This window comes from Pongo abelii, chromosome X, assembly GCF_028885655.2.
Source record: "Pongo abelii isolate AG06213 chromosome X, NHGRI_mPonAbe1-v2.0_pri, whole genome shotgun sequence".
In the NCBI taxonomy this organism is placed as follows: Eukaryota; Metazoa; Chordata; class Mammalia; order Primates; family Hominidae; genus Pongo; species Pongo abelii.
The window spans coordinates 1,079,031-1,099,552 of NC_072008.2; the positions used below are offsets into that span (position 1 = coordinate 1,079,031).

The following is a 20,522-nucleotide window of genomic DNA, read 5'->3' on the forward strand; positions in this document are numbered from 1 at the left end:
ACTCCTGGCCTCAGGTGATCCACCTGCCTTGGCCTCCCAAAGTGCTGGGATTACAGGTGCCTGCCACCATGCCCAGCTAATTATTGTATTTTTAATAGAGACGGGTTTTGTCATGTTGGCCAGGCTGGTCGCAAACTCCTGGCGTCAGGTGATCCCCCGCCTTGGCCTCCCAAAGTGCTGGGATCACAGCTGTGAGCCACGACACCCAGCCTCTTGTTTTTGGACTTCTTAATAACAGCCATTGTGACTGGTGTGGAATGACAGCTCATTGTGGTTTTGATTTGCATTTCCGGGAGGGACCTTCTTGACTGAAGATGTCAGGGCCTGCTTCGGGAAAATATTTCCAGGTTTTTGTGACCTGTTTCAGGGAAGACAGACAAAGACAGCTTTCTGTTTCTGCAATTTTCTCAAATTCCTTCGGCTTTATTTTAAACTGCCAAGGTTCCATAATTTGGGAAGCGTGTTCAGAGCCACATCACTCTGGATAAAGAGTATTTGCCTGTTCTCATTCAAGCGGTGTTCTCTCTCTCTCTCTCTCTCTTTTTTTTGAGACAGGGTCTCACTCTGTCACCCAGGCTGGAGTGCCATGGTGTGATCTCGGCTCACTGCAGCCTCAACTTTCTGGGATCAAGTATCATCCCACTCCAGCCTCCCAAGTAGCTGGGACTACAGAAATACACCACCACACCAAGCTAATTTAATTTTTTTTTTTTAATTTTATAGAGATGAGATCTTGCTATGTTGCCAAGACTGGTTTTTGATTTTTTTTTTTTTTTTTTTTTTTTTTTTTTTTTTTTTGAGACGGAGTCTTGCTCTGTCTCCCAGGCTGGAGTGCATTGGTGCGATCTCGGCTCACTGCAGCCTCCACCTCCCAGGTTCAACCGATTCTCCTGCCTCAGCCTCCTGAGTAGCTGGGATTACAGGCACCCGCCACCATGTCCACCTAATTTTTTTGTATCTTTAGTAGAGACGGGGTTTCACCATGTTGGCCAGGCTCGAACTCCTGACTTCAGGTGATCCACCCACCTCAGCCTCCAAAACTACTGGGATTACAGGCGAGAGCCACGTCGCCTGGCCAGTTTCTGATGATTTCTGCAGTAAACATCTCCATGTGGAGAAGGAGCAAGCTGGGACTACAGACGTGCACCACCACGCCTGCCTAATTTAAATTTTTTTTAAAAATTGTTTTTTTTAAGAGATGCGATCTTGCTATGTTGCCCAGACAGATCTCAACCTAGTGGGCTCAAGTCTGCTTTTTGCCTCAGCCTCCCAAGCTGCTGGGATTAGAGGTGTGAGCCACTGTCCCCAGTCTTCAGATAATTTTTGAATATTTCTGCAGTAGAAATCTCCTTTTTCGGAAACAGCAAGGGGGCTGTGAAAAGGAGGGAAGATGGACAAGGGAGGAACAGATACCTGAGGATGTGGGACGTCCTGGGACCACGTGAGTGACAGAGGAAAGTTAGCAGGCTCCAGCCCTGAACTTCACCTCCCAGAACTGAGTGAGAGGAGAGAAAACAGGGCCGGACGGGCGTGGTGGCTCAGGCCTGTAATCCCAGCACTTTGGGAGGCCAAGGTGGGTGGATCACCTGAGGTCAGGAGTTCGAGACCAGCCTGACCAACATGGTGAAACCCCATCTCTACTAAAAATACAAAAATTAGCCTGGCATGGTGGTGCGCGCCTGTTATCCCAACTACTCAGGAGGCTGAGGCATAAGAATCACTTGAACCCAGGTGGCGGAGCTTGCAGTGAGCCAAGATCGCGCTATTGCACTCCAGCCTGGGCGACAGAGCCAGACTCTGTGTCAAAAAAAAAAAAAAAAAAAGGAAAAGAAAACAGGAAAAGACGAAATTCTGAATCCAGTGCCCGTTCCTTGCAGATCCGCCAACAGTGGTACCAGCCTCTAGTCTCAATGTGAGGTTTGACTCCAGGACGATGAATTTAAGCTGGGACTGCCAAGAAAACACAACCTTCAGCAGGTGTTTCTTAACTGACAAGAAGAACAGAGTCGTGGAACCCAGGGTGAGATGAATTTCCCATGCTCAACCCCTGTCCTTTACACAACCCTTGCTGAGTTAACAGCAACAGGGTCGGCCGGGCGCAGTGGCTCACGCCTGTAATCCCGGCACTTTGGGAGGCGGAGGCGGGTGGATCACTTGAGGTCGGGAGTTCGAGACCAGCCTGACCAACATGGTGAAACCCCGTCTCTACTAAAAATACAAAAATTAGCCAGGTGTGCTGGTGGGTGCCTGTAATCCCAGCTACTGGAGAGGCTGAGGCAAGAGAATCACTCGAACCCGGGAGGTGGAAGTTGCAGTGAGTCGAGCTCGTGCCATTGCCCTCCAGCCTGGGCGACAGAGCGAGACTCCGTGTCATAAAATAAAATAAGGCCGGGTGTGGTGGCTCACGTTTGTCATCCCAGCACTTTGGGAGGCCGAGGCAGGTAGGTCACCTGAGGTCAGGAGTTCAAGACCAGCCTGACCAACATGGTGAAACCCTGTCTGTACTAAAAATACAAAAATTAGCCTAGCGTGGTCCTGTATGCCTGTAATCCCAGCTACTTGGGAGGCTGAGGCAGGAGAGTCACTTGAACCCGGGAGGTGGAGGTTGCAGTGAGCTGGGCGTGGTGGCAGGTGCCTGTAATCCCAGCTACTCGGGAGGCTGAGGCAGGAGAATTACTCGAACTCAGGAGGCGGAGGTTGCGGTGAGCCGAGATGGTGCCATTGCACTCCAGCCTGGGCAACAAGAGCAAAACTCTGTCTCAAAAAGTAATAATAATAAATTAAATTAAATTAAAGTGAGACGGCCACAGACACAACACAAGCGTGGTATTTGGAGAAATGTCAGAGCCATAATCTCACAGGGACCGGGAAAGTGCTGTTGGCTCATGGCCGCAAGGTGTACCAGAGCCTGATTCCCTGAGGCAGAGCCTATTTTACGGTATTTTAGTGCAAGAGCATATTTTACCCCAAGAGAAGAGAAACCCTGGCAAATGCGGTTGGATGTATGCCTAGGTCTGTGGTAGAAGCAGGACGGAGAAAAGTAAAGTGTCAGTGACGTTGTCAGTGTGTCACCGTCCTGGTCCCCCAAAGGATTAAGGTCAGGGTTTTCGGAACACAGGAGACAGAGACAGAAGAGCGGGGAGAGGGGAGGGAAGGAGGGAGAAACACAGAGAAAGAGAGAATAGAAGGAGGAAGGAGAGGAAGAGAGAAATATATGATCGATAGGTAGGTGATAGATGATTTATTGACTGATAGGTGATAATAGATGATTGGGTGATTGGTAGTCAGTTCTATAGATAGATGTTACACGGGTGGATGGGTGGTCTTGCTATGTTACCCCAGATGACATATTTTTTTTTTTTTTTTTTTTTGAGATGGAGTTTCGCTCTTGCTGCCCAGGCTGGAATGCACTGGTATGATCTTGGCTCACTGCAACCTCCACCTCTCAGGTTCAAGCGAGTCTCCTGCCTCAGCCTCCCGAGTAGCTGGGATTACAGGCACCCGCCACCATGCCCGGCTAATTTTTGTATTTTTAGTAGAGACGGGGTTTCACCATGTTGGCCAGGCTGGTCTTCAACTCCTGACCTCATGATCCGCCCCCCTTGGCCTCCCAAAGTGCTGGGATTACAGGTGTGAGCCACCGTGTCTGACCTTTATTTTTTGGGGTGGAGTCTCACTCTGTCGCCCAGGCTGGAGTGCACTGGTACAATCTCGGCTCACTGCAACCTCTGCCTCCCGGGTTCAAGAGATTCTCCTGTCTCAGCCTCCCAAGTAGCTGGGATTACAGGTGCCCGCCACCACACCTGGCTAATTTTGTATTTTTAGTAGAGACGGGCTTTCACCATGTTGGCCGGGCTGGTCTCGAACTCCTGACCTCAAGTGATCCACCCGCCTCAGCCTCCCAAAGTGCTGGCATTACAGGTGTGAGCCACTGTGTCCGATCCTTTTTTGGGGGGGTGGAGTCTCTGTCTGTTGCCCAGGCTGTAGTGCAATGGCATGATCTCAGCTCACTGCAACCTGTCCCTCTCGGGTTCAAGAGATTCTCCTGCCTCAGTCTCCTGAGTAGCTGGGATTACAGGCGCCCGCCACCACACCTGGCTAATTTTGTATTTTAGTAGAGATGGGGTTTCACCATGTTGGTCAGGCTGGTCTCGAACTCCTGACCTCAACTGATCCACCCGCCTCAGCCTCCCAAAGTGCTAGGATTACAGGCGTGAGTCACTACACCTGGCCTCTAGTCTGATACTTTCAGCACTGCTAGAGTATAAGATTGAGTTTTCACCTGTAAGCTGGTATTCGGCGTATCCACTCAGAGTCCTTGGAGGAAGCATAGGGGGATGATTTCACAAAGGGAGGCAGGTGGGTGTCGCCAAATCCAGGTAAAAACCAATACCATGGCCGGGCGTGGTGGCTCACGCCTGTAATCCCAGCACTTTGGGAGGGCGAGGCGGGTGGATCACCTGAGGTCAGGAGTTTGAGACCAGCCTGGCCAACATGGTGAAACCCTGTCTCTACTACAAATACACAAATTAGCTGGGTGTGGTGGCAGGTGTCTGTAATGCGAGCTACTCGGGAGGCTGAGGCAGGAGAATTGCTTGAACCTGGAAGGCGGAGGTTGCAGTGAGCCGAGATCGCGCCACCGCACTCCAGCCTGAAGAGTGTAGGAGACAGAAGGTTGTTTCCTAATCGGCTCTGTCTGGTTGCAACTCTTCAGCTCAATAACAATGAATGTTCGTGCACATTTCGTGAAATTTGTCTGCATGGAGGAGTCACTTTTGAGGTTCACGTGAATACTAGCCAAAGAGGATTTCAACAAAAACTGCTTTATCTAAATTCAGGTAAGCAAGAGCAGCTCAGGGATCCGTTTACAGCACTAGCCCCACCACCATCCCGCCAGCATCAAAGTACATCCCGTTGAGCTTCGGAGTGAAAATTATTTTGTTTCTGCCTCTTCCCAGGAAGGGAGGGTACCGCTGCTCAGAATTTCTCCTGTTTCATCTACAATGTGGATTTCATGAACTGTACCTGGGCGAGGGGTCCGACGGCCCCCCGTGACGTCCAGTATTTTTTGTACATACAAAACTCAAAGTAAGTGTTCACCTCATGTGAAGAATTGTGAGCAATGCAGGGATGGGAGAAAAATCATGCTTGTTTTTTTTTTCTTTTTCTTTTTTTAAGACATGGTCTTGCTCTGTTGCCCAGGCTGGAGTGCAACAGTGCCATCTCGGCTCATTGCAACCTCAACCTCCTGGGTTCAAGCAATTTTTCTGCCTCAGCTTCCCAGGTAGCTGGGATTACAGGCGCCCGCCACCACATCCAGCTAAATTTTGTATTTTTAGTAGAGACGGGGTTTTGTCATGTTGCCCAGGTTGGTCTCGAACTCCTGACCTGAAGTGATCTGCCTTCCTTGGCCTCCCAAAGTGCTGGAATGACAGGCGTGAGACACCACACCACGTCCCATATATGTATTTAGAGACAGAGTCTTGCTCTGTCACCCAGGCTGGAGTGTAGTGATGTGATCTCAGCTCCCTGCAACCTGCGCCTCCCTCCCGGGTTCAAGTGATTCTCCTGCCTCAGCCTCCCGAGTAGCTGGGACGACAGATGCGCACCATCACACTCGTCTAATTTTTGTGTTTTTGGTAGAGACGGGGTTTCACCATGCTGGCCAGGCTGGTCTCGAACTCCTGACCTCAAGTGATCCGCCCACCTCGGCCTCCCAAAGTGCTGGGATTACAGGCGTGAGCCACTGCACCGGGCATGTTTTGTTTTTTTGTTGTTTTGTTTTCTGTTGTTTTGTATGTTTCTTTTTGTTTTGTGTGTTTCTTTTTGTTTTGTGTTTTTGTGTTTTTCTTTTGTGCTTTTGTTTTTTTGTTTCATGTTTTTGTGTTGTTTTGTCTTTTTGTGTTTTTGTTTTGCTTTGTGTTTTTGTGTTTTGTTTTGTGTTTCTTTTTGCTTCGTTTTGTGTTTGTTTTTGTTTCATTTTGTGTTTTTGTGTTTTTTTGTTTCGTGTTTTGGTGTTTTTGTTTTGTGTTTTTGTGTTTTGTGTTTTGTTTTGTGTTTGTTTTTGTTTTGTGTTTGTTTTTGTTTTGTTTTGTTGTTCTCTTTTGTGTTTGTTTTTTTGTTTTGCGTTTTTGTGTTTTTGTTTTGTTTTGTGTTTTTGTGTTTTGTTTTGTTTGTTTTTGTTTTGTCTTGTGTTTTTGTGTTTTGTTTTGTGTTTCTTTTTGCTTTGTTTTGTGTTTTTGTTTCGTTTTGTGTTTTTGTGTTTTTTTTTATTTTTTTTATTTTTATTTTTTTTTCTTTTATTAGTATTATTATTATTATTATTATACTTTAGGTTTTAGGGTACATGTGCACAATGTGCAGGTAAGTTACATATGTATACATGTGCCATGCTGGTGCGCTGCACCCACCAACTCGTCATCTAGCGTTAGGTATATGTTTTTGTGTTTTTTTGTTTCGTGTTTTGGCGTTTTTGTTTTGTGTTTTTGTGTTTTGTGTTTTGTTTTGTGTTTGTTTTTGTTTTGTGTTTTTGTTTTGTTTTGTTGTTCTGTTTTGTGTTTGTTTTTGTTTTGTTTTGCGTTTTTGTGTTTTTGTTTTGTTTTGTTTTGTGTTTTTGTGTTTTGTTTTGTGTTTGTTTTTGTTTTCTTTTGTGTTTTTGTGTTTTGTTTTGTTTTCCTGATTGCTCTCTGAGCACTTTCTAATCTTTCAGGAGAAGGAGGGAGATCCGGTGTCCTTATTACATGCAAGACTCGGGAACCCATGTGGGATGTCACCTGGATAACCTGTCAGGATTAACGTCTCGCAATTACTTCCTGGTTAATGGAACCAGCCGAGAAATTGGCATCCAATTCTTCGATTCACTTTTGGACACAAAGAAAATAGGTGAGAATAACACATATGATTTTCCTATTGTTTATAGGTGAAATGGAATTTGCCTTAAAATCTGTGTAACTGAGGCCAGGTGTGGTGACTCACACCTGTAATCTCAGCACTTTGGGAGGCCGAGGCAGGCCGATCACCTGAGATCGGGTGTTCAAGACCAGCCTGGCCAACATAGAGAAACCCCATCTCTACTAAAAATACAAAAATTAGCCAGGCGTGGTGGCACATGCCTGTAATCCCAGCTACTCGGGAGGCTGAGGAGAATCACTTGAACCCAGGAGGTAGACGTTGCAGTGAGGTGAGATTGTGCCACTGCACTCCAGCTTGAGTGACAGAGCAAGACTGTGTCTCAAAAACAAACAAACAAACAAAAAAACTGTGTAACTTTGGTGCTGTAACAAATTAGAACTGAGTCGATTTAACTTTCCTTTTTTTGAGATACAGTCTCACTCTGTTGCCCAGGCTGGAGTGCAGTGGTGCAATCTCAGCTCACTGCAACCTGTGCGTCCCAGTTTCAAGCAATTCTCCTGTCTCAGCCTCCTTAGTAGTTTGGATTATAGGTGCCCGCCACCCACCACGCTCGGCTGATTTTTGTATTTTTAGTAGAGACGGGGTTTCACCATCTTGGCCGGGCTGGTCTCGAACTCCTGACCTCAGATGATCCGCCTGCCTCAGCCTCCCAAAGTGCTGGGATTACAGGCATCAGCCACCGCACCTGACCTCCCTCTTTCTCTCCTTCCCTGTTTCCTTCCTCCCTGCCTTTCTGCCTTTCTTCTTTCTTCTTCTCTTCCTTTATTCCTTCCTTCCTTCCTTCCCTCCCTCCCTCCCTTCTTTCCTTCCTTCCTTACTCCTTCCCTCCCTTCTTTCCTTCCTTCCTCCTTCCCTCCCTCCTTCCTTCCCTCCCTCCCTCTCTCCCTCCCTTCTTCCTTCCTTCCTTCTTCCTCTCCTTCTTTCTTCACTCCTTTCCTCCTTCCTTCCTCTTTTTCTTCATTTCTTCCTCACCAGCACCTCTTTGTGTCCCAGTGCCCCGCTCCTGGCTGGCCTTTTGGAGCCAGTCCCATATGCCCACACGCTCTCCTCTTCCCAAGCCCACCACATCCCACCAGTGGACTCCCTCATCCTGTTGGACGTTCTCAGCCTCTTCAGGCTCAGGACTCTCACAGAAGTGTGACTCCTGCCCACCGAGCCCATCCCCACCTCCCACCCTGGACCCCCTGCCCCAGTGGGTATCTCTCCTGTACATGGTAACTGCCCCACCTCCACCTGGACCCAGTGTAGACAGGAGACCCTGCCCCACCTCCACCTGGACGCAGTGTAGACAGGACCTTTCTGGTTCAGGGGTGTGTCCTGCGCCCTCATTACAGAACAATTCAACCCTCCGGGCAATGTCACCGTACATTGCAACACGACGCACTGCATCGTACGGTGGAAACAACCCAGGACCTACCAGAAGCTGTCGTACCTGGACTTTCAGTACCAGCTGGACGTCCACAGAAAGGTCGGTGAGAGCTCCCCAGGGTTGGGCACCAGGAGGGAGGCGAACGGGACACGCCCACACAGGAGCCTGGGGATCCCGGGGAAGTGGCCTGGGGGAAGGATGGCTGGGTGGTGAGCGGTGACTCTGGGGTGAACGCACTTTGGGTAGCGGAGGAAGAGGTGAAGGGTCTGTGGCCTGTGAAGCCACCTTGAATGAGGTTGCAGGGAGGATGGACAAGGACGATCCTGCACCCATGGGACCAGGAAGTGGACCGGGAGGTGTGGGGGACGATGCCACAAGCAAGGGAAAGCGTCCGCTCCACCTCCAGCTGGACGCAGTGTAGACAAGAAGGAGAGCCTGCCCCATGTCTACCTGGACCCAGTGTAGCTAGGAGGAGACCCGACCCCACCTCCATCTACACCCAGTGTGGACAGGAGGAGACGGAGACCCTGCCCCACCTGCACGGAGACCCAATGTACACAGGAGGAGCTCTTGTCCCACAACCACCTGGACCCAGTGTAGACGTGATGAGAGACGGCCTCACGTCCACCTCGATCCGGTGTAGACAGGAGGAGCTCTTGTCCCACAACCACCTGGACCCAGTGTAGACGTGATGAGAGACTGCCTCACGTCCACCTCGATCCGGTGTAGACAAGAGGAGATCTTGTCCCACAACCACCTGGACCCAGTGTAGACGTGATGAGAGACTGCCTCACGTCCACCTCGATCCGGTGTAGACAAGAGGAGATCTTGTCCCACAACCACCTGGACCCAGTGTAGACGTGATGAGAGACTGCCTCACGTCCACCTCGATCCGGTGTAGACAAGAGGAGATCTTGTCCCACAACCACCTGGACCCAGTGTAGACGTGATGAGAGACTGCCTCACGTCCACCTCGATCCGGTGTAGACAAGAGGAGATCTTGTCCCACAACCACCTGGACCCAGTGTAGACGTGATGAGAGACTGCCTCACGTCCACCTCGATCCGGTGTAGACAAGAGGAGATCTTGTCCCACAACCACCTGGACCCAGTGTAGACGTGATGAGAGACTGCCTCACGTCCACCTCGATCCGGTGTAGACAAGAGGAGATCTTGTCCCACAACCACCTGGACCCAGTGTAGACGTGATGAGAGACGGCCTCACGTCCACCTCGATCCGGTGTAGACAGGAGGAGCTCTTGTCCCACAACCACCTGGACCCAGTGTAGACGTGATGAGAGACTGCCTCACGTCCACCTCGATCCGGTGTAGACAGGAGGAGATCTTGTCCCACAACCACCTGGACCCAGTGTAGACGTGATGAGAGACTGCCTCACGTCCACCTCGATCCGGTGTAGACAAGAGGAGATCTTGTCCCACAACCACCTGGACCCAGTGTAGACGTGATGAGAGACTGCCTCACGTCCACCTCGATCCGGTGTAGACAAGAGGAGATCTTGTCCCACAACCACCTGGACCCAGTGTAGACGTGATGAGAGACTGCCTCACTTCCACCTCGATCCGGTGTAGACAAGAGGAGATCTTGTCCCACAACCACCTGGACCCAGTGTAGACGTGATGAGAGACTGCCTCACGTCCACCTCGATCCGGTGTAGACAAGAGGAGATCTTGTCCCACAACCACCTGGACCCAGTGTAGACAACGAGAGCCTGCCCCAGGTCTACCCGGAGACAGGAGAATACCCTGCCCCAAGGCCAGTGGGAGCTTTCTGGATGGGTTACAGGAAGATATCTGGCCAGGAAGACTTCTGTGTTTGCAGCTCCTCATCCCACCTGTCTTGTAGATTCGGGGTTTGTGGAGGGAGACCTGCCCGCCACTCCTCAGGGACTCTTTCCCATTCGGTGCCCACACCAGGGGAGACACTGTGTGAACCATCTAAAGTGTTTTAGAAATGGAAACAGTGAGCCTTGTATTGTGTTTTGTTTTGTTTCTAGAATACCCAGCCTGGCACGGAAAACCTACTGGTAAGTGAAACCACAGACCCCACTGACGACCCTCAGCATAACCCTGCAGTGCCGTACTCACCACATCTAGCATAACCCTACAGTCCCCTACTCACCACCCCTAGTGTAACCCTACAGTCCCCTACTCACCACCCCTAGTGTAACCCTACAGTCCCCTACTCACCACCCCTAGTGTAACCCTACAGTCCCCTACTCACCACACCTACAGTCCCCTACTCACCACCCCTAGTGTAACCCTACAGTCCCCTACTCACCACCCCTAGTGTAACCCTACAGTCCCCTACTCACCACCCCTAGTGTAACCCTACAGTCCCCTACTCACCACACCTACAGTCCCCTACTCACCACCCCTAGTGTAACCCTACAGTCCCCTACTCACCACCCCTAGTGTAACCCTACAGTCCCCTACTCACCACCCCTAGTGTAACCCTACAGTCCCCTACTCACCACACCTACAGTCCCCTACTCACCACCCCTAGTGTAACCCTACAGTCCCCTACTCACCACACCTACAGTCCCCTACTCACCACCCCTAGTGTCACCCTACAGTCCCCTACTCACCACCCCTAGTGTAACCCTACAGTCCCCTACTCACCACACCTACAGTCCCCTACTCACCACCCCTAGTGTCACCCTACAGTCCCCTACTCACCACACCTAGTGTAACCCTACAGTCCCCTACTCACCACACCTACAGTCCCCTACTGACGACTCTCAGCATAACCCTACAGTCCCCTACTCACCACACCTAGTGTCACCCTACAGTCCCCTACTCACCACCCCTAGTGTAACCCTACAGTCCCCTACTCACCACACCTACAGTCCCCTACTGACGACCCTCAGCATAACCCTACAGTCCCCTACTCACCACACCTAGTGTCACCCTACAGTCCCCTACTCACCACCCCTAGTGTAACCCTACAGTCCCCTACTCACCACACCTACAGTCCCCTACTGACGACCCTCAGCATAACCCTACAGTCCCCTACTCACCACACCTAGTGTCACCCTACAGTCCCCTACTCACCACACCTACAGTCCCCTACTGACGACCCTCAGCATAACCCTACCGTCTGCTACTCACCACCCCTAGTGTCACCCTACAGTCCCCTACTCACGACCCCTACAGTCCCCTACTGACGACTCTCAGCATAACCCTACAGTCTGCTACTCACCACACCTTGTGTCACCCTACAGTCCCCTACTGATGACCTCCAGCATAACCCTACAGTCCCCTATTCACCAGACCTAGTGTCACCCTACAGTCCCCTACTCACCACACCTAGTGTAACCCTACAGTCCCCTCGTCATGACCCCTGGAGTAACCCTACAGTCTCCTACTCACGACCTCTACAGTCCCCTACTCATGACCCCTAGCATAACCGTACAGTCCCCTACTCATGACCCCTGGCGTAACCCTACAGTCCCCTACTCACCACACCTAGTGTAACCGTACAGTTCCTTACCCATGACCCCTGGCATAACTCTATAGTCCCCTACTCACGACCCTTACAGTCCCCTACCCATGACCCCTGGCGGAACCCTACAGTTCCCTATTCACCACCCTGGCGGAACCCTACAGTCCCCTACTCATGACCCTACAGTCTCCTACTCACCAAACCGAGCGTAACCGTACGGTTCCCTACCCATGACCCCTGGCAGAACCCTACAATTCCCTATTCACAACCCTGGCAGAACCCTAAAGTCCTCTACTCGTGACCCCTGGAGTAATCCTACAGTCCCCTATTCACGAGCCCTAGCATGACCCTACAGTCCCCTACTCGTAATCCCCGGCATAACCCTACAGTGCCCTACTCATGACCTTTGGCGGAACCCTACAGTCCCCTACTCACGATGCCTACAGTCTCCTACCCATGACCCCTAGCAGAACCCTACAGTTCCCTATTCACAACCCTAGCATAACCCTACAGTCGCCTACTCATGACCTCTACAGTCTCCTACTCATGACCCCTGGAGTAACACTACAGTCCCCTATTCACGAGCCATAGTGTGACCCTACAGTGCCCTATTCACAACCCCCAGTGGAACCCTACAGTCCCCTACCCATGACCTCTGGTGGAACCCTACAGTCCCCTACTCATGACCCCTAGTGTAACTGTACAGTCCTGTACCCGTGACCCCTGGTGGAACCCTACAGTCCCCTACTCACGACCCCTAGTGTAACTGTACAGTCCCGTACCCGTGACCCCTGGTGGAACCCTACAGTCCCCTACTCACGACCCCTAGTGTAACTGTACAGTCCCGTACCCGTGACCCCTGGTGGAACCCTACAGTCCCCTACTCACGACCCCTAGTGTAACTGTACAGTCCCGTACCCGTGACCCCTGGTGGAACCCTACAGTCCCCTACTCACGACTCCTAGTGTAACTGTACAGTCCCGTACCCGTGACCCCTGGTGGAACCCTACAGTCCCCTACTCATGACCCCTAGTGTAACTGTACAGTCCCGTACCCGTGACCCCTGGTGGAACCCTACAGTCCCCTACTCATGACCCCTAGTGTAACTGTACAGTCCCGTACCCGTGACCCCTGGTGGAACCCTACAGTCCCCTACTCATGACCCCTAGTGTAACTGTACAGTCCCGTACCCGTGACCCCTGGTGGAACACAACCCTGGCGTCATCCTACAGTCTCCACAAACCCAGTGTAACCCTACAGTCTTGGTTTACGGGACTGTTAGTGCCAGTGTGGCCCAGGGTTGGACACGGTGGGGTGTGATCCTGAACCGGAGGATGCAGATCTCACACAGATGAGGGCCCCCTCATAGTTCTCACTGGGCAGGGTCTGCTCTTGGCCTCAACCTTCATGTCCCAATGGTTGGAATATTTACGCTCAGCCTGTTCTACTGATTTTCCCATTTTATTCCTCTTTCCTCTGAGTGGGTTAAAAATATATCCCAGTGACTGTCTAAGGAGATTATGTCTCCCTCTAAAATGCTTTTAGAGTCAGTACTGTTGCCGGATATTTACCAAGTCTCCTGGCGACTCTGACCCTCAGTAGCCTCCTCTGTCCGACGCGTATGCTAGACTTGGGGATCTTAATATCCCTTGCTAAACTATCCGTCTGAAGCTCTGTTAATATCAGTTGTTACTCCTGAATCATTTATTTATGTATGTATTTATTTTTAGATGGAGTCTCGCTCTGTCCCCCAGGCTGGAGCGCAGTGGTGCGATCTCAGCTCACTGCAACCTCCACCTCCCAAGTTCAAGCGATTCTCCTGCCTCAGCCTCCCTGGTAGCTGGGACTACAGGCGCCCGCCACCACACATGGCCAACAATTTCTGTTTCAAAAAATAAAATTTTAGCCAGGCACGATGGCTTACACCTGTCATCCCAGCACCTTGAGAGGCTGAGGTGGGCAAATCACTTGAGGTCAGGAGTTCAAGACCAGCCTGGCCAACGTGCAGAAACCCTGTCTCTACTAAAAATACAAAAATTACCCATGCACGCTGGCGGGCACGTGTAATCCCAGCTACGCGGGAGGCTGAGGCAGGAGAATCGCTTGAACCCAGCAGGCGGAGGTTGCGGTGAGCCCAGATCATGCCAGTGCACTCCAGCCTGGGAGACAGAGTGAATGTGTCTCAAATAAAATAAAATAAAATAAAATAAAATAAAAGAGGCCGGGCGTGGTGGCTCATGCCTGTAATCCCAGCACTTTCGGAGGCTGAGGTGGGCGGATCACGAGGTCAGGAGTTCGAGACCATCCTGGCTAACACGGGTGAAACCCGTCTCCACTAAAAATACAAAAAAAATTATCTGGGCGTGGTGGCGGGTGACTGTAGTCCCAGCTACTCGGGAGGCTGATGCAGGAGAACGGTGTGAACCCGGGAGGCGGAGCTTGCAGTGAGCCGAGATTGCACCACTGCACTCCAGCCTGGGCGACAGAGCAAGACTCTGTCTCAATAATAAATAAATAAATAAATAAATAAATAAATAAAATAAAATAATTTAAAGCCTACATCACCCAAATTTTCTCAATTTGTCTCCCATCCAAATACTAACGAGGCTTGACTCTGCTTAGCTTCCAAGACCCGATCAGACCAAGTGCATTCAGAGTGGTAGAAAAAAAAGAAAAAAAAAAAAAGGAGAAAAAAAATTAAAAGACAAAAGAATGAAAAAAGACAACCTTTTCCTCCATGCAGAGGACGTCTATCTCTAACTTTTCTTTTTTCCTCCAAAGATTGATGTTTCTGGTGATTTGGAAAATAGATACAGCTTTCCAAGCGCTGAGCCCAGAGCAAAACATAGTGTGAAGATCAGAGCTGCAGACGTCCGCATCCTGAATTGGAGTTCGTGGAGTGAAGCTGCTGAATTTGGTAAGCGTTGGGCGGAGGTAAGGGATGTTTGTGCCATCTGCTGCCACCTTGGAGCAGGCACAGAGGTCAGGTGCTCTGTCCTGGGCGCTGAGATTGAGTTGAGAACGTTGCTGGGAGCAGTATCAGGCTCTGAGTTTATTGCTGAGGCTCAAAAGAAGGAGGTGGTCTCGTACTTGGTCACGCAACATTGCTTTGCTGATGTTTTTTCAGGACGGATGAGCTAGTTTCCGTTAATAACCAGAGAAGGGCCGGGCGCGGCGGTTCAGGCCTGTAATCCCAGCAATTTGGGAGGCCGAGGCAGGCGGATCACCTGAGGTCAGGAGTTTGAGACTAGCCTGGCCAACATGGTGAAACCCCATCTCTACTAAAAATACAAAATTAGCCCAGCGTGGTGGCAGGTGCCCGTAATCCCAGCTACTCGGGAGGCTGAGGCAGGAGAATCACTTGAACCCGGGAGGCGGAGGTTGCAGTGAGCTGGGATCACACCACTGCACTCCAGCCTGGGTGACAGAGCAAGACTCCATTTCAAAAAAAAAAAAACAAAAACAAAAGCAAAAACTATCCAGGTGTGGTGGCACATGCCTGTAATCCCAGCTACTCAGGAGGTTGAGGGCAGGAGAATGACTTGAACCCGGGAGGCGGAGGTTGCAGTGAGCTGGGATCACACCACTGCACTCCAGCCTGGGTGACAGAACAAGATTCCGTCTCAAAAATAATAATAAAAAAAAAAAACTAGCCAGGTGTGGTGGCACATACACCTGGTAATCCAGGTGTAATCTCAGCTACTCAGGAGGCTGAGGGCAGGAGAATCTTTTGAACCCGGGAGGCGGAGGTTGCAGTGAGCTGAGATCGCACCACTGCACTCCAGCCCGGGCAACAGAGCGAGACTCTGTCTCAAAAAAAAAAAAAAAAAAAAAAAAAAAGTAGAAGGAGGTGGTCTCATACTCATACGGGGTCATGCAACATTGCTTTGCTGGTGTTTTTTTCAGGATGGATGAGCTAGAATCCCTTAATAGCCAGAGAAGGACCCCACTGATAGCCCTCCTAAAGCCCCACCTCCCTCTGCTCCACTGGGAAATAATTAGTCAGTCTTCGTCCAGTCAAACCATCACCATTCCGGCTCCCTGGCCAAGGGGAAGCTCTCTCCCTCTTTTTTTTTTGAGATGGCGTTTCGCTCTTGTTGCCCAGGCTGGAGTGCAATGGCGCCATCTCTGCTCACCACAACCTCCGCCTCCCAGGTTCAAGTGATTCTCCTGCCTCAGTCTCCCGAGTAGCTGCGATTACAGGCACCTGCCACCACACCCGGCTAATTTTGTATTTTAGTAGAGACGGGGTTTCTCCATGTTGGTCAGGCTGGTCTCGAACTCCCAACCTCAGGTGATCCGCCCGCGTCGCCCTCTGAAGGTGCTGGGATGACAGGCGTGAGCCGCCGTGCCTGGCCGGGGAAGCTCTCTTCAAAGCCAGGTCTGGGCCCCCCAGGAGACAGGTCTATGCTTTTCTCTGAAGATGATTTTGAGGGCTCCAAATTGAAAAGGGGAAGGGGCAGGACATTGAGAATACGCGGTTTTCACCTAAACAAAGGGGACAGAGGAAAAAATGTGAGCTGGAGTGCAGTGGTGCACCTCCACCTCCCAGATCACACAGACAAAATGGGGTACAGGGATGATTAGAGGTGCATTTGTGTCCGGTGGGTCAGGGTGACTGCACCTGTAAGAAATTTTTTTTTGTTTGTTTATTTTTTGTTTTTTGAGACGGAGTCTCGCTCTGTCACCAGGCTGGAGTGCAACGGCACGATCTCGGCTCACTGCAACCTCCGCCTCCCGGGCTCAAGCGATTCTCCTGCCTCAGCCTCCCGAGTAGATGGGATTACAGGCATGCATCACGTTTGGCCAGTTTTTGTATTTGTATTTTTATTTATTTATTTATTTTGAGATGGAGTTTCGCTCTGTCACCCAGGCTGGAGTGCAACGGCACGATCTCGGCTCACTGCAACCTCCGCCTCTCGGGTTCAAGTGATTCTCCTGCCTCAGACTCCCAAGTAGATAGGATTACAGGTGCACGCCACCACGCCTGGCTAATTTTGTATTTTTTTTAGTAGAGACGGGGTTTCACCATGTTAGTGAGGCTGGTCTCTAACTCCTGACCTCAGATGATGCACCTGCCTCAGCTTCGCAAAGTGCTGGGATAACAGGAGTGTGCCACCGTGCCTGGCCCAATTTTTGTATTTTTAGTAGAGACGGGGTTTCACCATGTTGCCCAGGCTGGTCTCGAACTCCTGACCTCAAGTGATCTGTCTTCCTCAGCCTCCCAAAGTGCTGGGATGACAGGCGTGAGCCACCGCGTCCGGCCCGTGGTGGATTAGTTTTAACAGCTCACCACAAATTTCCTTGTTGGTAAAACATGGAGCAGGCAGGTCGCCTTTCATCTCAGAGCCATCTTACTTAGGAACCAAAAAGAGGGAGGCAGGTTTGCTGGACCCAGTTTTCAGCTTGACTGTTCCCTTTGGCTAAATGCGTTTGGACACCCAAAGAGATTTAATTTCCTTTCACATGTCCATCAACGATTCACCGCAGACGCAAACCTGTGTGTCTCTCTAGGCTCTGACAACCGAAACCTCAGCTCTGTGTACATTTATGTGCTCCTGATCGTGGGAACCCTTGTCTGTGGCATCGTCCTCGGCTTCCTCTTTAAAAGGTAATCTGTGAAACACCTCAGCCTCCCCCAGGCAAACAGGGCAGGCCGGGAGGAAAGCGCTTTCTCCAAAGTCTCTGTCTCTGTCTCTGAGAAAGAGAAACACAGCCTTGGCCGGGCATGGTGGCTCATGCCTGTCATCCCAGCACTTTGGGAGGCCGAGGCGGGAGGATCACCTGAGGTCGGGAGTTCGAGACCAGCCTGGCCAACGTGGAGAAACCTCGTCTCTATTAAAAATACAAAATTAGCCGGGTGTGGTGGCGTGCACTTGTCATCCCAGCTACTCGGGAGGCTGAGGCAGGAGAATCGCTTGAACCTGGGAGGCGGAGGTTGTGGTGAGCCGAGATCAGGCTGTCGCACTCCAGCCTGGGCACCAAGAGCGAAACTCTGTCTCAAAGTAAGTAAGTAAATACATAAATAAATTTTACTTTAAAAACAGACCCCGGCCGGGCGCGGTGGCTCATGCCTGTAATCCCAGCACTTTGGGAGGCTGAGGTGGGAGGATCACCTGAGGTCTGGAGTTTGAGACCAGCCTGACCAACATGGGGAAACCCTGTCTCTACTAAAACTGCAAAATTAGCCGGGCGTGGTGGCGCGTTCCTGTAATCCCAGCTACTCATCAGGCTGAAGTAGGAGAATGGCTTGAACTCAGGAGGCAGAGCTTGCAGCGAGCTGAGATTGCACCACTGCACTCCAGCCTGGGCGACAGGGCGAGACTCCATCTCAAAACAAACAAACAAAAAACACCTCCAACCCAGAAACCACGCTCTTCAAGGCTGCTGGGATCAAGGCAGGCGTTTCCCCTTCTGGAGCTCAGCCCTTCAACACCAGTGACCTCAGACTCCCTGAAGCTGCCCACAGCTGACTGCCTGTTCCATTCCCATCCCTGTGCCTGAGGGGCTAAGGGAAGAGTCTAGAAAGATTCCCTGTGAGCATCACTGTGTATTCCTGTAGGATCTCCTGTTTTCTCCGTTTTTTTTTTGTTTTGTTTTTTGTTTTTTGTTTTTTTGAGATGGAGTCTCACTCTGTCTCCCAGGCTGGAGTGCAGTGGTGCAATCTCGGCTCACTGCAACCTCCACCTCCCGGGTTCAAGCAATTCTCCTGCCTCAGCCTCCTGAGTAGCTGGGATGACAGGCATGCACCACGATGCTCACCTAATTTTTGTATTTTTAGGAGAGTTGGGGTTTCTCCATGTTGGCCAGGCTGGTCTCAAACTCTTGACCTCAAGTGATCCACCCACCTCGGCCTCCCAAAGTGTTGGGATTACAGGCGTGAGCCACCAAGACTGGCCTAGTTCCTTCAGATTTTCATCATTTGGTGATTCTTTTATTTTTTGAGATGGAGTCTCACTCTGTCGCCCAGGATGGAGTGCAGTGGTGCAATCTCGGCTCACTGCAACCTCCACCTCCTGGGTTCAAGCAATTCTCCTGCCTCAGCCTCCCGAATAGCTGGGATTATAAGCATGCACCACGATACTCAGCTAATTTTTGTATTTTTAGTAGAGACGGGGTTTCACCATGTTGGCCAGGCTGGTCTCGAACTCTTGACCTCAAGTGATCCACCCGCCTCAGCCTCCCAAAGTGCTGGGATTACAGGCGTCAGCTGCCACGACTGGCCTAGTTTAAGATTTTCGTCATTTGGTGATTTTTTTTTTTTTTTTTTTTTGAGATGGAGTCTTGCTCTGTCGCCCAGGCTGGAGTGCAATGATGCAATCTCGGCTCACTGCAACCTCCACCTCCCGGGTTCAAGCAATTCTCCTGCCTCAGCCTCCTGAATAGCTGGGATTACAAGCATGCACCACGATACTCAGCTAATTTTTGTATTTTTAGTAGAGATGGGGTTACACCACGTTGGCCAGGCTGGTCTCGAACTCCAGACATCAAGTGATCTGCCCACCTCATCCTCCAAAAGTGCTGGGATGACAGGCGTGAGCCACTGCGCCCGGCCTAGTTCCTTAAGGTTTTTGTCACTTGGTGATTCTTAGTGAAGTTGTTTTGTGTAGTTGAGCACAGACACCCCGCACGCAGCATCCCTCAGCACAGGGCGCTGATAGAAGGAACTCTGGTGACCTGGGGTTCGTTCTCCTCACACTTTTTCTCTGTGTCTCAGGTTCCTTAGGATACAGCGACTGTTCCCGCCAGTTCCACAGATCAAAGACAAACTGAATGATAATCATGAGGTGGAAGACGAGGTAGGTAGGGGTTGGCGGAGCAGTGACCTGGGATGGAAAGTGGGGAGTGGGGAGCGTGGGACACGGCCTCTGAGTGTCGACCGTCTTGCTTCCCCACAAGCTGCGACCGCAGCGTCGCCACGGGTGTGGCTGGAATCTGTATCCCACTCCTGGGCCTTCTCCCGGGTCGGGGTCGTCTCTGTAAGCTCCATTAGGAGAAACTGAGGCAGGGTGGTGGTCAAAAAAAGGAGGAGAAGATGGTAGAGAGGGCCAGGCACGGTGGCTCACGCCTGTCATCCCAGCACTTTGGGAGTTCGAGGCAGGCGGATCACCTGAGGTCAGAAGTTCGAGACTAGCCTGACCAACATGGTGTAACCCCATCTCTGCTAAAAATACAAAAAATTAGCCGGGCGTGGTGGCAGGCACCTGTAATCCCAGTTACTCGGGAGGCTGGGACAGGAGAATGGCTTGAACCCAGGGGGCGGAGGTTGCAGTGAGCCGAGATCGTGCCACCGCACTCCAGCCTGGGTGACAGAGTGAGATTCCACCTCAAAAGGAAAAAGAAGGTAGAGAGGAGAGGCAGAAATAAAGAGACAAGAGACAAGAGACAGAGGTGGAGAAAGATGGAGGAGAAGGAGGAGAGAGAGAGGAACATAGAAGAGAATGAGAAGAAGACACCAGAGAGAGGGAAACAGAGGCAGACAGACTGACAGAGAAACAAAGGCAGACACACAGACAGAGAAACAGAGAGAGGGAGGGAGAAAAGGGAGAGGGAAAGAGAGAGAGAGACACACAGAGAGGAAGACAGAGACATACGAAGAGAAAAAGACAATCAGAGAGACAGAGATGGAGAAACAGAGACAAACAACAAACACAAAGACCCAGGCGGGGGCCGGGCGCAGTGGCTCACACCTGTCATCCTAGCACTTTGGGAGGCTGAGGCGGGTGGATCACTTGAGGTTGGGAGTTCGAGACCAGCCTGACCAACATGGAGAAACCTT

The 20,522-nt window shown here is 51.0% G+C and overlaps 1 protein-coding gene across 3 annotated transcripts in view; it reads left to right on the plus strand.

Annotated features, from left to right (window-relative positions):
• CSF2RA (colony stimulating factor 2 receptor subunit alpha) overlaps positions 1-19,785 on the plus strand; it is a 36,873-nt gene extending 17,088 nt beyond the window's left edge. Inside the window, exons 4-13 of one of the 3 annotated variants that reach the window (XM_063721370.1) lie at positions 1,878-2,020; positions 4,715-4,838; positions 4,959-5,088; positions 6,710-6,882; positions 8,247-8,380; positions 10,296-10,325; positions 14,525-14,660; positions 17,258-17,354; positions 19,461-19,542; positions 19,643-19,785. In XM_063721370.1, the coding sequence (XP_063577440.1) occupies positions 1,878-2,020; positions 4,715-4,838; positions 4,959-5,088; positions 6,710-6,882; positions 8,247-8,380; positions 10,296-10,325; positions 14,525-14,660; positions 17,258-17,354; positions 19,461-19,542; positions 19,643-19,726 (1,133 nt within the window). In that variant the 3' untranslated portion in view covers positions 19,727-19,785. Of the gene's footprint in view, positions 1-1,877; positions 2,021-4,714; positions 4,839-4,958; positions 5,089-6,709; positions 6,883-8,246; positions 8,381-8,784; positions 9,606-10,295; positions 10,326-14,524; positions 14,898-17,257; positions 17,355-19,460; positions 19,543-19,642 lie in introns of those variants that run through there. The other 2 variants (XM_054544270.1, XM_054544271.2) reach the window with 2 other exon arrangements.
• The last annotated feature ends 737 nt before the right edge of the window (positions 19,786-20,522 follow it).